Genomic DNA, 20,139 nt, shown 5'->3' with positions numbered 1-20,139 from the left:
AACTCATCAACAAATTAATAAAATCTTTTTTTTTTTTTTTTTAAATTAAAAGGTAAACCGGAAAAGCAACAACAAACACCAAAGAAGAAGAACACGGAACTTAGCCACGTTAGCTTACCACTGCAGGAACAAGAACGGGAACACGCCAACACAACTTTAGGCGTTTGAGTTAATTGCGGTTTTAAAAAGTATTTATTTCGCTGTCGATTCAAGAAGCTGACTTTAACACGGAGTTTAAATACAGACAGGTGAGATCTCTAACAAAGACTAAAAGACAGCGCTTGGTTCTGTGTCATTCCCTGACCAATGTTGCCAGGTTTGCTTGTTTTAAGCGATTTGGATCTTGTTTTTTCTGTGAAGTGGTGAGGAAATTGTCATTCGCCACGTTTTGGGCTCGTTTTCTTAAGTGCAGTTGCTTGTTTGATCTTATCCTGCTCCCTTAATAAATACATCTCTAATAATTTTTTAATGGACCTAGTGTCTGAATAAAAGATTTTTAATCTCTCAGCTGTCCAATGAGGCAATAACCCCTGTTTGGAGAACTAGTGCGCGCAAGCGCAGCCCGTTTCCCTGGTTACGCACACACGCCACACAACTTCACCAGTGGCATTGTCACTGACAAGTGAGAATAAATACAGAGCAGAACCTTTTAACATACATTAATATATACTTTATTTTGCCTTGTATGTCTTAGCTTAGTTGTACTCTGCTCAGGTTTAGAGGAGGAACACTTAAACAGTGTGCTGATGGTGGATCACTCAGGGGTGACTCTTTAGAGCAGGAGTGTCAAACTCCAGTCCTCAAGGGCCGGTATCCAGCAGTTTTTTTTGTTGTTTCCATGCTCAAACACACCTGATTCAAATCAAATGGATCTAACAGCTTCATGTCAATCTGTTCATTCATTTTGTTCAGGTGCCGGTATCCAGCAGGTTGATACCTGCTGGATACCGGCCCTTGAGGAGTGGAGTTTTGACACCTGTGCTTTAGAGGGTGAGAATAAACCAAACTGCATTAGTATATCAATCCGGTTGTCAATGAGCCAATTACTTCGATCCATAATGCGAACATCATTCCAAAATCAATAGAATAACTACTTATCAAACACAGCTTTATTTTGAAAATCACTGTGTTTTCTGTGATGGACAGGCGACCTGTCCAGGGTGTACCCTGCATCTCGCCCATTGATTGCTGGCATAGGCTCCAGCTTGAATCCTAACTGGAGTAAGAGGTTAAGAAAATGAATGAATGACTCCCCATGGCATGTCATTTTCTGATTATTACTACTCTATCTTTGTTGTAAGAACCATTTATTTATATTAATTTAAACAACTGGGCTCGGGAATAACAATGTTAGATTATATTCTAATTGCTTTTTGTGATTTAGATATGAAAGGAAATGACTGTTCAGTTATGATCTGGCTTCATAACAACCGGTGGATCCTAAATCTTACCGGATTGTGACTGAATTTGTGAAGATATTTATAGCAATGCAGCTATTATACTGGATGCGTTCCATTTGCTCCCAGTTTGGTAGAACAAGAGGATTGCACTGTCCAAACACAGGCTTTCCTTCTGGGTCATGGATGTTCATCACATGGGTCTACATGACTGCAGGGTCCCTTCCCCCTACTGGTGAATTATGTCACTCCACCAGCGCCATGGCCACGTCATGGGCTGCAGCACCTTGTACCTTTTCCATGTTTTACTGCCTGGATGTGGCTTCAGAGCCTATGTAGGCCTCAGCCGTCTCGCCACTGGGCTCCTCCCACTGACAGCTGAGTGGGTACCCTGTTTATCGTGACAGTGCTGATATGAGTTGTCATCTTTGTTCTCTGCTACTGAAAACTGGGAATGAGTGAAACAAACGTTACGTAAGTAATTCTGTGAATTTTTGGATGACTGCCAGTCATGCTGGTCTTTCTGATCTCCTTCCATTCTCCAGGAGATCAAGTGTAAGCTACCACGCCCTGTTTATAGACTGGGCCCACAGGTGGCCTACACGTCACGTGACTGACTTTGTTGTCATAAGATCTCAACTTATGTGAAGCGAATAAAGACATATCCACTTTGTGTACCGCTACCGTCAGTCAGCCAGGATTTTGCCTACATAACTTCCATCATGTTGTGTGCCATCCATTCAAATGGAATCCTTTTTTTTTTTTGCAGAGGCTGCCATTGGTTTCTATCCATGTTGACTTTTTACCCTTAAATTCCAGTAAATATAATTTGAGCAGCCTGTAGAATCATTTGGAGCAAATTGTACCATGTGTTTTTCATTATTTTATTACAAAATAATAACCCTATGAATAAAATAAACTTTCTCTCCCAATCAGTAAAACTAATATTTAATATCTACTTGCTCCCCATTGGATGAGCACAGTATTTTCTAAGAATTTACAACTTAGTGTAAGTAACAACTTAGTGGCAACTTTATTTACAAATCAAATTTTTCTTTTTTTTGCTGATTATGAACAGGTCAAGCCATGCCGCATACGTTTGTCTACACGCACCAGGACTTTGTTACAGATGTGCATCGAAGCTGTGAAAGTTATCCCAAGGTGGCACCTCCATGTACAAAGTTTGACACAACCATTCGAGCAGGCTGGAAGGACAGGATGGACAGGAGACTCTTTCGCTATCATCTGGGGGATTTAGAAACGCGCATCCTACCAGGGCCGCATGGCTATGTGGCGCAGCTGAACATTCAGCGAGGAATAGAGAGAAGAAAGCCTCAGGAGATACTCAGCATTCAGCAGGAGTTTAATGCCAGCCAGTTTAACTTCAACAAAATCAATCCAGATGAAATTATATTTGAGATGGTAAGATGCACCAAAGACACAACTTCATCTGATGAAGGACAGGTGTGTCAATCTGGCAGAAGGATTGTGTTGATCAATGTCAGCCCGTTGGAGTTTGGACATTGTCTGTTTGTACCAGACCCCTCACGCTGCCTCCCACAGATCCTGACAAGGTCTGCCATCCAGTTCGGTATCGAGTCTGTGCTCCTAAGCGCTGACCCTGGTTTTCGCATTGGATTCAACAGCCTTGGGGCGTTCGCATCTGTCAATCACTTGCATCTTCATGGATATTACTTAAACCACGAGTTGAAGATAGAATCCAGGCTGGTCAAACCTTTGGTGCCCAAAAAGGGGTTTTATCGCATGCAAGACTTCCCCGCTGGATTTCTGTTTTACACAGAATCTGAGGATGTAAAGAAAGTGGCAGGAACTGTTTGTCAAGTCACAGACTTTCTTGTGGATAATAATATTGCTCACAATATGTTCTTGACCAGAGGATGTCCACCGTGTGGTAGCATACAAAGTGATAAAGATCGCTGTTTAAGAAACGGAGTACGTATCATTATATGGCCCAGGATGGCTTGCTTCGGTGCCAAAGAGGAATCCGCCTTCAATGTTGCTCTTTGTGAGCTGGCTGGACATTTACCTTTTAAAAACAAGAAGGACTACGAGTCTGCAACTGAGATAGATGTCATCGCTATTGTACAGAAGCATCTTCTGCCCGATGATGCATTTGACAAGTTGGAGCAGCAGGTCTCTTGTCATTTAACAGCATTATGATGCATCGTGGAAGCACTGAAATCATCTTGTGCATAAAATGGAAAGTACTTATAGACACTGTTCATGGACAATAAAAGTGATGGGTTTGGACACAATCATTCTTGGATGAGTGAATAAATAAATGTGTCCATATATTTAAGTTAAGGATTTTTTAAGTTTTCAGCAACTTTTAATTTGGTGGAAGTCAAAAAGTTTATTAAATATTCTGTATTGTAAAGTTAAAATAACTAAATGTGTCTTCTAGTATATCTACAGAATATATGAAAGAAAATATGGAATTTATTTAGTACAGTACTTGAAGTATTTCAATGTATTTTTTATGTAACAGAAGGGAAACAAGCCTAAAGTATGATCAACATACATTAAAGAGTTCAATCATTTCATGAAGTTCTGCATAAACTTGAACATAAGTATCCTCAAACTGAGGATTTTTGGAAATACAGTTTTTGCATTGGAAGGATTTTATCCAGATTTTCCAAAATCTGGGGCAGAAAAAAGTAGAAATCATTCTACCGTGGCATGTAAACACCTCATTCGAGTTCTGTATGTGGGGACTAGAATGTTCTGAACTCTCATGTTGATGGCGATACAGGGAAAGTTGTCTTTTGATGGATCTTCCATGGAGGGTTTGCTGGCCTTGACCATGTGAGGACATGTGTTTAAAGTGTGATTAACAATTTTTTAGGTCCTTCATACCTCATCCTCCGCTGTGTGCACCACAAACTGAGGAAACCTAAAGATACTTTGCTGTTCTGTCACTGTGGTGGTTTACATGAGTGCTGGTGAGGTTCTTCTAACAGCCAATGGGTGGTTTACAGAGGTTAAGTACACATGAACATGCTTGTTTTTAAAAAAATTTTTAAAAACAAAAAAAAAAAAAATCTTGTCCACACCTCCATCGGCGTGATCACTCACAAAGTGTAAATGTGACTTTTTTTTCACAAGTTCAAGCACCTCAGTCAAATACAGCAACGATCTGGACATGCAGGAAGTCTTTTGCTCTTCGTCAACAGTAAACACTTTGTCCTTAAAGTTGTCCCTGCAATTTAAGGTGTGAGTCTGGTCTACAACCAGTAACAGTGGGATTCGGTCACGTAGTTTAAATGGTGTTTCTCCTCTGTAATGTGACCAATCAGCTTATTAAAAACTTGTGGAAAGTCATGTTAACAAGGTTAGCTGCGCTATCCTGGCTAGATCCAGTACTGTCAGTGGAAATAAGGGGACCGCAGCATTATATTTATGGTAATAAACCAAAGGGATGCTACATTATGAAAAACCAGATTTTCCTGTCAATGTTTGCTTTAAAGTGGAACTATTATGTGCATTTCAGGCTAATTTATTTTTATTTCTGAGACCAGAAGGGCTGGGATTGATCGAGTTATTGTCACAAATGGCTTTATTTACTTCAGACCGACCCTCTCCGTAGGCTGTCAGATCAGCCTGGCAAAACGAGTGAATTGAGACTCTTCCACATTAAGCCCCGCCTCCCGCCACTGCACTACATCGGGAGCGCGCACCGCACCTGCTTTCGCCGTCATTGTAACGTCTCATACACAGAAGGATTAGGCTCATATGAACTCAATAAAAAAAAACAAAATACAATGTCAACACATAGCATACAGCCCTACATGTTGGAACCTGAATCAGAGCCTGAAAACAAAGTGGAAAACAGCAACCCACAGCAACGAATGCAGCAGGATGTCTCTCTTTGGTAAACTCACCAGCCATCGTTGGAAATAACTTTACCCCACGTTTTCCACCCGCCTGATGTATTTGTACATGCCCTTGTTAACCAGTAGAAGGTAACCAATCACCGAACCTTATCCCCCGGGACGTCACAAGGATTTCCAAATAGAAAAAACTCTCTAAAACAACGCGTTTTTTGTCGCCATGGGAACCGAAGGGAGAGCGTGCTGGAACTCAAACTCAAACTCAAACATGCGTTTAGGTGATTAAAAAACAGTGCCGTTCACATGTCTGATGAGGATTCAACACTGTAACACTGTAGAAAGCTCAGAAAACTCGAAATACCATAATAGCACCCCTTTAAGTTAAAATCTTCACCCTGGAACCTGATTCCCAAAATTTCCGGTGTCTGTGCCAAATCTGTGTTTACATGTGGGTGATTGGTTATGAAAATCCCCACATTTGTGAGTACAAGGTCAAAGCTTATTTTCAGTAAATAACGTTTAGATTGTACGGTTGGAAGAAACGATACAGTTTCATTACGATGTGAAATTGAATGATTTGTGTCTTTTAATCAGCAGAAAGTCGCTAGTTTATTACCAGCAATTTTTATTAGTTTGTTATCTAACAACAATCCCATAAATGTCAGCTCTCCAGCTGTATGGCGGGCATTTTGTAATGTACAGTAAGTTTGGTGGTGAACTCAGGTGTTCAAAGTACAACATTTTTAAATTATTTGCACTATGAACTGGTACATGTCATCAGAGATCTCAAATTCCAGTCCTGGAGGGCTCAGGGTTTTTGTCATTTCCCCGGTTAGACACATCTGATTTAAAATAATGGATCATTGTTGAAGTTGACAAGGAGCTTTTTGATCCTTTTGATTTGTTTAAACTCTGTTGGAGCAGACAAAAACAATGAAAACCTGCTGAATCGCAACCACCAAGCACTGGAGATTAGGACCACTGCACTGCAGCATATCCACTTGACCTTTAATAACTGATTGTAAGCATTGATATAAATTTTTCTTGCTAAAAGTCTACAAATCAAACATGTATCCTTGGTTTACATGGACGAAGAATCTTCTTTCATCTTTTACTTTGTGCCTTCAGGTGTGTAGTTTACCTTCTCGCCAACAAAATGCTGACTTGCCTCAGTAATCTAATAGTTTGGGTTTGTATATAATATATACATATATATGTAATTTGTTGCAATGGTTATTTATGTGATGTTGCAAAATTGGTGGAAATTAAAGTGACAATCCAAATGCACAAGTATTTTTTTCTTTTGTCAGAATATCTGCAGAAAAAAACAACTGATTATTTTAAGGGTACATAAAAATGTTTGTCCAAATTAATGATATCCCTTATTGTGATTAAAGTTTAGTGGGAATTTAAGGATTTACATGAAGATGATCAAATACTAACATGGATTAAGTCAGACTGCTGTTACAAGGTAAAATGTTAATATTGTAATGTGTTACATGATCCCAGTGGTGGTGGGTGAAGGATCAGACAAAGTGTGCAAATGACATACAACGTGAATGGCAAAGACAGTCTTTTATGACACCAGATTATATAGTGGGATATTTATGCTTTCAGACTTTCCATTAATAAAATGGTCATAAGTGTGTAATAGTAATATAGAAGTAGCATCATGTCACATTACAGTTCAAGTTCACAATTCTTTATCATGACTTAACAGCTATGTTTTCATTTCTGATACCAAAAATAAATTAAAAGTTTACAAACCATATTTTAATTTGATACGCTTTTCCTCTTCAGTGCACACTGAGCTGTGGTTTTAGCTTGCTCAAATCAAGGAGAATCAATGCTGCACATCATCCCTGAAGAGCACATCATCTGCCAGAATGACATCACCAAGGTAGCAGTATTAAACTAAGCCGTAGGATCACCGAGCATGTATACCTGCTCACTCATTTTTAATAAGGTTCCCCCTCAGGGACCCGCAACGCTACGACTATCTATATGATCAGTTGTTGACTTGCTCTGCAGTCATACATTTTTACTTCCTTGACAAATAAAATGAGCATTTTAAAAAACAAAGCCTAACTAATCCACTGCTCAGCGTCCATGTCTCTGGGAAGCAGTGCAATCAGAAGTTTTATGTCGTCAGGCTTTGTTTGTTTCACCAAGAAGCTGACATTTTGTGAGGAGTTGTGTTTACCCCAGACATGTACATTTGACTTTCCTGGGTTGAAATCTGAAGGTATGATTTGTTAGTTATGTGTGTACGTTCAGAGGAACATTATGCCACCTTAACTCGCTGTTTATAGGTAACAAATTCGAGGGAAGAAATGCATAACCTGACTTTGGACACCGTGTGCTAAAAGCACAACAGTAGATTATCTTGAGTGTGATCTCTGAAACAAGGGAGGATCCCTTTTCCTGCAGAAGAGGGCTGCCTCTCAAAGATGGTCAACACTGTTCAGATTTGCTGACTATCCAGATATTACACATGGCCTCGTCTTAATAATAAGGATTTTTGTATTTTCCATTGGCTCACATCAAGGCTTTATTGATGTAGCTGCTACCCAGTGGCCTCATACAGTGCTGACAGATCCAGCCTTTGTTTCTACATGCAGCGACGTTGAGATTTTTACTCACATCTCCAACCATCAGCAAGCGATATACGTTGCAAGTGACCAAATATAAATCTTACTGGAAAAGTATTATGCATTAACCCATTTGACACTGATAATACTAGTAGACAAATTATTTATTTCTTACCAGGCTGAATGAGTAAAGCAGGACTCTGATTTTGTTCAATTTTAACACTCTGTTGCCTGAATTATGAAACAAAAAAACAATGCATTTTTTTGCACGATATATTTTACTTCTACAAACATGTACATAGATTTTTTTTCTTTCTTTAAAATTATTTGAGTTTTTATTTTGTTTATTTATTTGATCTATTCTATAGAAGTATTTATAAAATAATATATTAACATAAATAAAAAAATATTCTTTAGAAACTGCCTAGTATAATTTTCTTGTCTTTTTTTGTCACTGAGGTAAATTTAGTACTTATATGTATGTGTGTATATGACATTTTATACTAAATATGTATTTCTTCAGTGCGCTGCTGTGTGTTTGGTGACTACTAATGTCAACTGAAGGGACAAAATTGTAAATGTATCATCTTCACTTATGAATATACTAGAAGACAGCATTTAGAAGTCCACTGTAGTGGACATGATGCATTAAAGGATTAATCCATCTATACGGTTAGCTGGTTATTTTAAGTCTTACCAACTTTCTATCACAACTAGCAAGCATGTAGAGACACCTGCTTGTTCTTTCTGAACCTACTAGATGTGTCTAAATCAATTCATATTTGAGATTTGATATATTTTCATATAATTTTTACTATTCCTGTAAAAATGTTTCACATTCAAACATGAATGACATGTTGATGAAACCTAATGGTTTCCATGATCTTTAAATCTACTAATCAAGATGAATTATATCAGTTTTAATGAAAATACAATATTTTGCTTTGCTTGTTTTGCAGGATTTGTACTGTGTATAGTTTATAAAGTATAAACAAAAACAAGAAAAGAACATAAAGTCCAGCACGGATACACAGTATTTACAGGTAACGCTTGACTGGAGCAGTTTACAAAAGGAGATGAGAAGATCTCCACCCTCTGACATTAAGAACAACAAAAGGATGCAGTTTCATTGTCCTGTATTTGCTGATGATGTACGTGTTGTACAGATGACTGTTCACTCTGACTCACATGCAATGTTTGTGTTAAAGGAGGAGGTTAGAGGAAATAATCCTTGAAGCTGATCACGCCAATTGTATATCACAGACTATGTCCTACAAAATATTTTAATCTTACTAAATAATTTGATTTTCCTGTTTTATCATGGTACGTTGTACCAGTTAAAGTATTCAACACACCAACATGTTTAAATTTCATCCCCAATGTGTCCATTTTTTTTATTGAATTGTATCTTTTCTGTGTTTCCAAATCCTCAGAAATTCATTTATTTACTGTTAATAAGTTAAACAGCAAATTAAGCTGTTAAAAAGAATTGAGGCTATTTCATGTAAAGCGTGGAGGGAGTGACTGTGGGTGTGGCTTAAAGGGAGGCTCTCTTGAACTTGAACTTGATATTAAATGCACTCAGAACTTTAAAGTCTGTCTCTTCTGCAGAAGGTAGCTCCGCAGAGCATTTCAACTCTGAAGAGACTCTGACACCTTTGAAAAATAAGAAAGATTTAAAATAAGCAACAACAATGGGGGCCGCTCAAAGCTTCAGGAACATGTGTGACCATGAAAAAAATACGAATATTCGTATCAGTCTCCCAGCCGTTTGTATAGTTTGGCAAACAGCCATGATTATTTTGTTTGGGATTTTTATTCGGTACAACGAGGAATCAGACCCACACTGGGTAGAGCACAAAAAAATTGAAAATATATCAAGTGACATTGAGAACGACTTTTACTTCAGATATCCAAGTAAGTGGCTTTGTGTTTCTTTACTTTACTAATCAAACTTTTTATCCAAATGCACGATTTCATAAAAATTATTTCTTTTTATTTATGTGTTTTTACTGCAGACTTTAAGACTCCACTTGTATTTTTCTAAGAGTGCTTTAATTATTGTTGATTATGTTCCTCCTTATCATATTAATACACATTGCTGACAAAGATCTAACACCTGCAAGCGCATATTTCCCTGAGGGTTTGATTCCACTGAGGATTTTTTTCTCATATCACTCTTAGTGCTTTGTCTAGATGAAACATGTCTAATATTGATCATGTGGTTTGTTTTATTTATCAGGTTTGTGTGCATGTGAGGGCATTTTGCACAGGTGTGGTTGCATTGTTCTGTATTGTGCCACATACATCTCCACAGTATCAGTGTCAAATTATCACGAAACCATCTCAGACATGGTGTTTGATGTCAAATGATAAATTATTGTCCTGACTTTTTAGGGTCTGAGAGAAATAAGACATAAAGATGTGATTGTGAAGTCATGAAACAACGCCGCATCCTCTCTCAGTTTTGAGTCTGATGTGTTTGTTGCCAGTGTTACAATGAAGACTATTATGTTACAGTGTGCACTGGGAACATATTGTGCCCTCAGATGTGTCAGGCAGCTTCTGTGTTGTGTTGTAAGTAATACAGGCTGGTAATGATGGCATCCACCGTGGTTTACTGGTTATTAACTATGTCTTAAAGTAGAGCAAAATGCTTCACACGGCTGCTTGTTATTCTGTAATTAGCTCTTTAATGAGCAACATATTGGAAACTGTTTGTTTTTGAAGGCAGATTAATTGACTTTGCAAGTTATGTAACTGTGTGTCCTTGCTTTGTTAGCTCTGCACCTATGCCTCTTCAGTGGCATATAAATGTATGGGTGTGTAAGCTAATGCTGCTCTGTCATTTGTTTGGGTAAAGACATCCTGATGTGTATCACAGCAGATATTGTTAAATATGTTTGCTTTCCTGTTCCACCTTTTTTCTCAGTCATATATGTTTTTACTTCCTTATGAATTACCCGTAAAGGCACCTTGATAGAGGTCTGTGTCACCAAAACATATCAGCAAATGATCAGTGGGTAACGGCAAACACACACTGTAATGCCCTTGAGGCATTTTCACATGATACCCCCCTCTTGCATAACATGCCCTCATGTTGCTCTCCATTATGGAGGCTTGTTGTAAAAATAAACTTGATTTTTGTTCATGATGGGTTTTGCTGGCATCACTTAAAGAATATAATAGAAAAAAAATGCTCTGAAGTTTAAAACAAAGGAGATTATTTTCTTTATCTGTTATGCTTCTCTTGGTTCCTCGTTGCAGCTCCATCCCAATCACCTGTCCTAATTTGTTTTTCTCTTAGGTTTCCAGGATGTACATGTGATGATTTTTGTGGGGTTTGGGTTTCTGATGACATTTCTTAAGCGTTACAGCTTTGGTGGAGTGGGTTTCAACTTCCTCATCGCTGCATTTGGTCTCCAGTGGGCGCTATTGATGCAAGGCTGGTTTCACTCCCTGGACTACACTGATGGGAAGATTAAAATTGGGATTGAAAGGTAAATCTTTTGCTTTATTGCATTATATTATATTATATTATATTATATTATATTATATTATATTATATTATATTATATTATATTATATTATATTATATTATATTATATTATATTATATTATCCAGTATTAAATCACCCATTGTTGTTGGCTTGGCCATCCTGTGGGAAGGTGTTTCTACCTGCATGGTTACAGGAAAATATTTCAAGTAGAGAAACCAGTTTGAATAGCATATTACAGTAATGCTTTGTCATACCACATAAAGTTAATGTTTGTGGTTGGAAGGTAAACAGAAAGTCAAACTGCTGAGAAATGATGATACCGCTGGAAAAAGCTGGTACCTTGCCTGCTCTTCAAAGGATGTTCTGTACACACTGAACTTCTGACTCAAGATTTCCCAACAGCTTTTATTTTTGACAATTACATGCTAACAATGATTGCCGCTGATCTCCTGTTGCCATGCTTTACCACAACATTAAGTCTGTTTTCTCTTCGCAGCCTGATCAATGCTGATTTTTGTGTGGCCGGCTGCTTAATTGCTTATGGAGCATTGTTGGGTAAAGTCAGTCCAGTCCAGCTGATGGTTTTGACATTATTTGGAATCACACTGTTTGCCGTTGAGGAATTTATCATCCTGGATGTAATCCATGTAAGTCATAACCACATATTTATATATTAACTGCATTTCAGCTCCATTAAATTCGCCCATATAAATTTAAACTACTAAATAAGGATGTGGCTTGACTGAGAATTACCGCATCCTTAAAGCAGGAGAGACAATCACTGCCAAAAACTGAAAATGTGATGTATTTCTTCGACATGTGCACCTTTTCACTAAACAACTGGCTCTACGAATCCTATAACAGCCACAGTGACCATACATTGTCATTTTTAATGATTGCCTCCCTGTAGTTGCTAAGTAACATGTCAGTAGCATCTAACATTATACAGTGGACCAACAAGGATGGCTTATGATTCTTAGAAAATGCAAGAAAACAGAGAGTAAGACAATATTTATGCATTAATCATATATAGAAAGATATGTTATACAAATGTAAAAAATAAGAGAGCCTTCTTAATGAATGCATTCCTTTTGCAACTCATGCAAATATTTTGTCCCTGAAGGCCAGAGATGCTGGAGGCTCCATGGTGATCCACACATTTGGAGGTTATTATGGCCTTACCATATCATGGATGCTCTACAGACCGGATCTGAACCGCAGCAGTCGCTTGCAAGGCTCCATCTACCACTCAGACGTCTTTGCTATGATCGGTGAGCCTGATTAAAGTTTCCAGCTGCATATGTCCATGTTTCTGCTGATGCAGAAACAATTTCACCATGATCCTTATCCTGCATAGGCACCCTGTTCCTTTGGATGTTCTGGCCCAGTTTCAACTCAGCTATCGCAGATCATGGGGACGGGCAGCATAGAGCTGCCATCAACACGTACCTGGCTTTGGCTTCGACTGTACTCACTACTGTAGCCATTTCAAGCCTTTTTGAGAAACATGGAAAACTAGACATGGTAAAGAACAGCAACCAGAAACTCCCCAAACTATTCTTAATAATGGATATGATTGACATAAAAGGCAGGATCTGTAGTTATTAAACAAGAACATGTAAAACAGCTGTAGACTTACAAAGTATCAATCATTCTTTATATCAAATTATGCTAAAACAATCTAGCAGACCCCAAAAACTATATTTTGATTGGATGTATTATTTATCAGACATTATTTGTATGTAATTTCCTATGAAAAAGTTATGTAGCACAAAGAAAACAAAAGGATAAAAAAAAACAGTAAAAACAAACATAACTACAACTTTATTGCTCTAAAGCACTGGTTCCCAAACATTTTAAACCAACACCCCCCAGATAAAATACATCAGTGATTGAGATAAGTAATGAATTTGCTTCTGGACACCCAATAAAAATTTGCAAAGCTTGAAAAATAATAAACTTTATTCAAAAGGAAGATATGGTGGATTTTTAGTGGATTCTTTTCACCACAGCATAACGTCGACATGCTGCAAAACAGCTTCTCTCTCAAAGACGATGCAAAATTTTGAATTTTTAATATGCCGCAAGCAACAACCCTGTTCATGCATTAATGTGCTTTAAAAAATGTACATTTCACTTACTAGTCTCTTAGCATGAACACATTAACGTTTACAGTATGTATATATATATATATATATATATATATATATATATATATATATATATATAAAAATATATATATGTATATATATGTAAATATATATATATATATATATATATATATATATATATATATATATATATATATATATATATATATTTTTTTTTTTTTTTTATGTATAAAAATGATCATGAGACCCTCATGAGGGATCAGCCCTAATATATATATATATTATATATTATATATTTTATATATATATATATATATATATATATATATATATATATATATATATATATATATATATATATATATATATATATTCTTTTTTTTTTTTTTTTTTTTTTTTTTTTATGTATAAAAATGATCATGAGACCCTCATGAGGGATCAAAATCTCCAGTATGAGAAAGGCTGCTGTGAAATAACAGTGTCAGGGCTGATAAACTGAGGTAACAGTTTAATATTTAGATTTCAGCTTTGTGAAAAAGTGCACAAAGCTTTAAGAGATCATGATGCATAGATCTGTGCATTAAACCTGTATTTTTGCGCTTTAGACACATAGTGATTCAAATATTCTTTCCAACCCTTTTCCTCAGGTTCACATCCAGAACTCCACACTTGCTGGAGGTGTTGCTGTGGGAACAGCAGCAGAGTTCATGCTGATGCCTTACGGGTCTCTTATTGTAGGGTTCTGTTGTGGTATTCTCTCCACACTTGGATACATCTACCTCACGGTAACAACTTGACCTCATTTCCATAACTATAATGAGATCGGGCACAATTTAACATGAAGCTTTCTGAGGTTTTATTTTGATAAACACATGTTTCTTTTCCAGCCATTCATGGAGAAGTACTTAAAGATTCAGGACACGTGTGGAATCCACAACCTCCATGCTATGCCAGGAGTTATAGGTGGAATTGTTGGAGCCATCACCGCTGCAGCTGCTACGAAGTCCGTTTATGGCGAGGAAGGGTGAGTTTTTCTCAAAAGAGTCAGGAAGCCAGCAGTCAGAAGATGTGGTTTTCTCAATGACCAACCACTGAGCAGACCAAAAGAAATAAGAAAAAGTGATATTTGCTCTCTTGTAACCAAGCAGTGTTGTCCATCCTGGAAAGTTAAGATTGTGTTTTGCTCTTTTTTTCTATTAAAGGCTGAGAAACACCTTTGACTTTGAGGGTGAGTTTGCAGAAATGGTCCCCACAAGGCAAGGCGGTCACCAGGCGGGAGGACTCTGTGTTGCAATCTGCTTCGGCATAGGTGGAGGCATCATAGTTGGTAGGTAATAACGCACTGCTGCTGGAAAACTAACTGCAGTGTTGCTGTGATGGAATAAAATGGGATTGTTTAACAGACAGATGTGGTGTGCTCATATAACTTTGCTTCTAATTATCTCAGGTGCTATCTTAAGATTGCCTATTTGGGGAGATCCTGCAGATGACAACTGCTTTGATGATGAGTCCTACTGGGAGGTGAGTCCGATTCTTGCATTAATGCAGGTGTTTCCTGCTACAAACAGGACTGATGTCATGTCAAATGTGACTTGTTTTGTGTTCCCTTGTGCTGTCATAACCCATTATTTACATTAACTAATGGTGTACCAATATTCCATCATCTCTGTTTACATAGAAACCTTTCAGAAGTTTCCCGTTCCCAGCATTAAGCAAGGCTACATGGAGCACAGCCTTTTTTTTCTACTTCTTTATATGATCGTTGTTTTGTCTGCAGGTGCCAGAGGGTGAGGAGAGCGCCCCAGCGATCCTGGAGTATAACAACCACATGCGGAACACAGTGTGAGCATCAGTCTCTTTATGAATATAAATATAAAGCAGCACTCATTTTCTTTTGTTGAGGAACATGTTGCATTCAATGACCTCTTGGTGGCAGCACACTCCAGTTTAGTTGTTTCCTGCCCTTTGTGAGAAACATCTATTTCATGGTGGGGGGTCACATTGCATGAGCACAATGAGAGGTTGCTGTTGCTGACAACATGACACAGAGCACACAGATGCAGAGAGTGCTTCCACTGCACCGTGTGCGCTCGCTTGCAAAGCGTTGCTTCACATCATGCATGCAGGTGAAGTTCACGTGTTCTGTTCGCGTGTGTGACTCAAAGTGACCTTGAAATTATGTGACAGCCATCATGTTTACAGTAAACTTATAAATGAGATTATTAGAAAGATGAGAACTGGATCCTAATCTGATTCTATTGTAATGAAGAGTTTTTATTTCAGTAAAGTCAACTTAGAAACCGGTCAAATATCATCTGTAAACTAATTCATCTGTAAATTTCCATTAAAGACTTTTTCATTTAATCATGTTTTTGTGGCATATGAGCTGCAGATTCTATGACATTATATTATGCAATTTTTTTTTTTTAATGACATGTTTTATAGTGCTTCTTCTTTCTTTCTTTGTTTTCATGTAGAGCAGAGTCACACTTCAACATGGAGCCGAACGCTAGGCCTCGATCATGATCCCTGCATTGATCCCTGATTAAACCTTTTCTTTCCTTTAACTCTAATGCTGGACAGAAACGTTTATGGGATGCCTTCACATCCCAGCAGCCACTCACCTCTTAAAATCTTGCTTGGTTTGTTTGTTTAAATTGCCAGTGGTGTATCTGTCTATGTTAAGCTGATCAGAGCTCAGATATTCAACTAAATGAGTTACAGGTAAATTTGCATATTTTTGGTGTTTCTCCTCTTGTGAAACCCGCAAGAACATAAATCATTCTTATTTAAGAAAAGAATTTCAGACATTTTGCTTTCCTTCAAACCCATTTCAGCCCTCAATGTGAGTTTTTTTTTCCAGTTTTTCTCAGTTTTTCTTGTTAGAAACAATTTTGCCATTTATAACGTAACAGATTGCAGGTTATTTTAAAAAAAAAATATATATATATATATACATAAATATTCCAGCAAGTTTTTCTGCAAGTTTTCTCACATCTTATCCTGTTATTGCTGTTTGCTAAAACACAATGTAAATCATTTTTGTGTCTTTATGGAAAATTTTTACCATGACTCTTGTTTATTGTATTACACATTATGGATTTTAATAATACAAGTTGTGATGCTTGTTTTGAACTAAGTTATGCCGTGGAATAAGTAATATTAGACTTCACCTTTATTTCCCCTTATTTAATGTTTGTATAGACACTATATAAATGGTTGATAAAAAACACTTTTGTGTGCAAATGGGAACATTTGGAATTATTCATACAAAGGCCTCTTATTACTCACAGTGGCTGTTCTGTTGACAAATACACAAGTTAACACTTGTGCTTATAATTATTATAATTATGTATCACAAATATTTTATGTACTGCTTGTGAATGCCAAAAAGAGGGGTTTCAAAATGGATATTTCCAGCTATGATATGATTTTGTAAACTTTGCTTTTGTCAAAATATCATATATGTACACACTGTATGCATGAAAATACTTTCATGAAAGTCTGTTGATGCTCAAGTGATTTAGGAATTCATTAAATGTTATTAATGAACATTTCAGATTTCTTAATGTGCTGTGTCCATTCCTTTTTTTATTAATATACTTTACGGACATTTATCTCCTTAAGAAGTCTCTTTCTATAAAAGATTGTAAACAAATTACTAATAAAATGCTGAAGAGGTGAAGCATTTTTCACCTTTTAAAGTTTGCCTCTGTTTTCTTCAAGTGGGGTCAGATAAGGGTTAAAGGTCACACGGTTATTCCTCTCCTGGGACACTGTGGTGACCAAAAACAAACTAGAGACCAGTCATCCTGACTTGTGTCAAACGGTAGCGGTAAGTGACACTGCGGAGCACGCTCAGTAGAGTTCATCATTTACAGTCTATTGATCTAGTGAATTAATTGGTGTCTGTGTTTTGTTTTTTTTTAATCATCAACGGAAAAGGTTTTGTTTATAAACAAACAAAAACCAAAAACATCTTCCAGTGGACTGAATATTTCTTAGTAGGAAAAAAAGCTCGATGCAGCTGATGATAAAGTTTATTTCTGCTAATCTTTTCATGGCTTCCCGGTGGCGGTTGGATTTCCATGTGTTTTGTCTCCTGCCCCAACTGTCTGTGGTATTTCACTGGTCGAAGGCAGCGGCGGCTCATGGTGGGAGTGTGGATGATTCCCACACATGAGTAGCAGCGAGGAATCCATCTCCTCATCCAGTCTCCTTGCTAACAAAGGCAGGCTTAGCGCTGTTTTCTTTTGTCATCAGTAACGTGTTTGAGTAAAGGAGGTAATGGTGCCACAAGTGCTCCAATTAAACTAGATGCAGCCCTGCTGGGAAGAAAGGCTCCCCTGTTGCCCTCGATACTCCCCTATACACACAAGCACACACACACACACACACACACACACACACACACACACACACACACACACAAACTGGGCCTCATCCTACCCCCATCCAGTTCCCGCCCCAACCCAACTCTTCTCATGTTTATTCATCAGCCACTTAAAGGGCAAATGTAGAGGCCTGTTAAAACTAAATAAGACTTATTTCAAAACGATACCAGGCCTTTGCCACGGGAGTTTAGGCCACCTGACCTCATGGCATCATGGAGCCTGACTTCCTTCAGTCAGAAAGGTGTGACTTCCACAGGAAGTCAGAGACCGTGAAGGAGGAGGAAGAGAGAAGGTGAAATGGAAAAAGTTGAGGACGTAAAGGGGCACGAAAGGGGAAACGAGGCCTCACTTTCATTGCCGATGACTGACTGCTTGCCTGCCAGGCTCAGTCGTGATCTTTGATTGACAGGCCGAGAGAAGGAGAGGCTGGGAACGAGGGTGCAGGATGGAAGCTTAGAATAGGAGCCGGACAAAACATACTCCCATCCAGGGGGCCGATGAGACGCTCATTAATGATAAAGAACGCATGAAGAAAACCACTTTTTCTGTGCAGTGGTGCTGCTTGCAGCTTGTAATCTCCTATACATGGCAATGTGAAATGTACAGAACACTGCAGAGGTAAATCCAACGTGGGAGGTCATGTTGCAGAACTCGATGCTGGCTTTTGCTGTTCTATTCTTCGTCAGCGTTATTCTAAGAAAACAACACAGTCTGTGATGGGGACTACATCTTTTGCCAGCATATTCATGTGATTCTTATCTATGTACGTGTCCGTCACTCTGCGGTTAAATTTCCCTGAACTCTCTTTACAGTTACGAGGATCTACAGCTGCTACTGTAGCATTCAGAGGTTCCTGCTCGTGGTGTTATAAAGAGAGCTGTAAAAACCCTTTTGAAAGCAACTACGAGTCCATAAAACTGTTCATAAACCATTCAAGCCTGCACACTTTTCTCTTTATATGTAATCTCCTCACATTTTGTAAAGCTTTATAGTTCCCTAAAGGAGTTTCAAAACGGTTCAGATCTGGACTGTTTTTGTGACATCCAGTCCTAGAAGGCAAACGTCCCTGACTGGAGCTCCTGTCCTGTGCTGTTTTGGTACTTTGAGATACCTTCTCCTACTTGGAGTTGCATTACAGCTCAGAGAAAAATACTTTGCTTACCACTGCAGTCTTTATACAGACAGAGTATAATTTGTTAGGATGCTGAGTAAAATGTAAATAAAGATATAAGGGAGAAGTGACCGTGATGGCTTAGAGACACTGTTCGGGACTCTTTTGGAGTTTAGCAGGCATGCAGTGTACAGACTGTCCTCAACACACAGATTTACAGGCAAGGATCACTTTGCAATGATGGAAGCTTCGGTGATTTATGAATGTTAAAGGAAGGACGATGTCAAATAGGCAACTGTGGTGGTGTAGGGCAAGTCAGGCGAGGGAGACTCAGGTGCTGTCTCTGTTTCTGAAGGTATACCTGAAAGAAAAAGGTAAATAAGACGGATAAGTAATGTGAGGAACAGGAGAGCTAGTAAGGCAGACATGGAAACGAAAAGAAAAGGAGGATGGAGGATTGAGTTTAGATGGGAAGAAGAAGAATAAAAGGAGATGAAAGAGAATAGAAAGCTGGGCGAGGAGATGATGGGTGAATGCAACAGGGAAGGCAGGGTGGAAGGTGTTGGGAACAGGAGAGGGTGAGGGCGGGGGTAAGAGAACGAGACAGCGAAGTTGAGGAAGTTGACTGAGTATGAGGTCTGCTAGGTGATTAGAGGTACCTAAGTTAACCTAAGTTATGTCATGTTAACTACATGTATGTTTGGACATTGTCTTGCTTGAATAAGCAAAACCAAAAAATCCTTTGCTTTGCAGCAAAGTCTTCTTCTAGCATTCAGCATTAAAGGTGCCTCACAGATGTACAAGGAAGCCATGCCATGTGTGCAAATGCACCTGCGTTCAGGAGTGTCCCAAAAAACAATCCCGAATTTGACTTTGTCACAAAATGATGGTTTTGTTTGTGTCGGTCCTAAAAGGGCTCGGGTCCTGAGAAATCAGCAGCAGTTGTGGACATTACTATGTAGTAACCTGCTTTTGCAGCTGCAGAAGTTTCCTGACCAGTGATGCTTTTAAAAACTAAATTGTGTTTTTTTTTTTCCCTGTCACTTTGGCCTTGTAGTACGCTACCTACCACTAATGGTGAAATCTCTGAATTCTTTCCCATTTTTATTTTGAAACATTTTTAATTTCTTCTGCAGACTCCTTCACAGTGATTGATTCCTGCTTATTTTTACTGAAAGGCTCAG

The 20,139-nt window shown here is 38.2% G+C and overlaps 2 protein-coding genes across 2 annotated transcripts; both read left to right on the top strand.

The window, feature by feature from the left end:
- Positions 1-107: 107 nt before the first annotated feature.
- Positions 108-3,578, top strand: gdpgp1 (GDP-D-glucose phosphorylase 1; the record flags this gene model as incomplete). The annotated part of the gene is made up of 2 exons (XM_079258763.1): positions 108-248; positions 2,476-3,578. The coding sequence occupies exon 2, from the start codon at positions 2,484-2,486 to the stop codon at positions 3,576-3,578; it is 1,095 nt and encodes a 364-aa protein (XP_079114889.1). The 5' UTR covers positions 108-248; positions 2,476-2,483.
- Positions 3,579-9,533: 5,955 nt separating this feature from the next.
- On the top strand, positions 9,534-15,296 carry rhcgb (Rh family, C glycoprotein b; the record flags this gene model as incomplete). The annotated part of the gene is made up of 10 exons (XM_079258056.1): positions 9,534-9,756; positions 11,147-11,339; positions 11,836-11,986; positions 12,463-12,610; positions 12,697-12,863; positions 14,098-14,235; positions 14,338-14,474; positions 14,653-14,777; positions 14,898-14,971; positions 15,228-15,296. The coding sequence occupies 10 exons, from the start codon at positions 9,534-9,536 to the stop codon at positions 15,294-15,296; spliced, it is 1,425 nt and encodes a 474-aa protein (XP_079114182.1).
- Between the last annotated feature and the right edge of the window lie 4,843 nt (positions 15,297-20,139).

The sequence above is a fragment of the Telmatherina bonti genome (genome assembly GCF_933228915.1).
Source record: "Telmatherina bonti genome assembly, chromosome: 2".
Taxonomy (NCBI): Eukaryota; Metazoa; Chordata; class Actinopteri; order Atheriniformes; family Telmatherinidae; genus Telmatherina; species Telmatherina bonti.
Note: the sequence above shows the minus strand (reverse complement) of the source record. Positions and strands in the feature narration are given on the sequence as shown.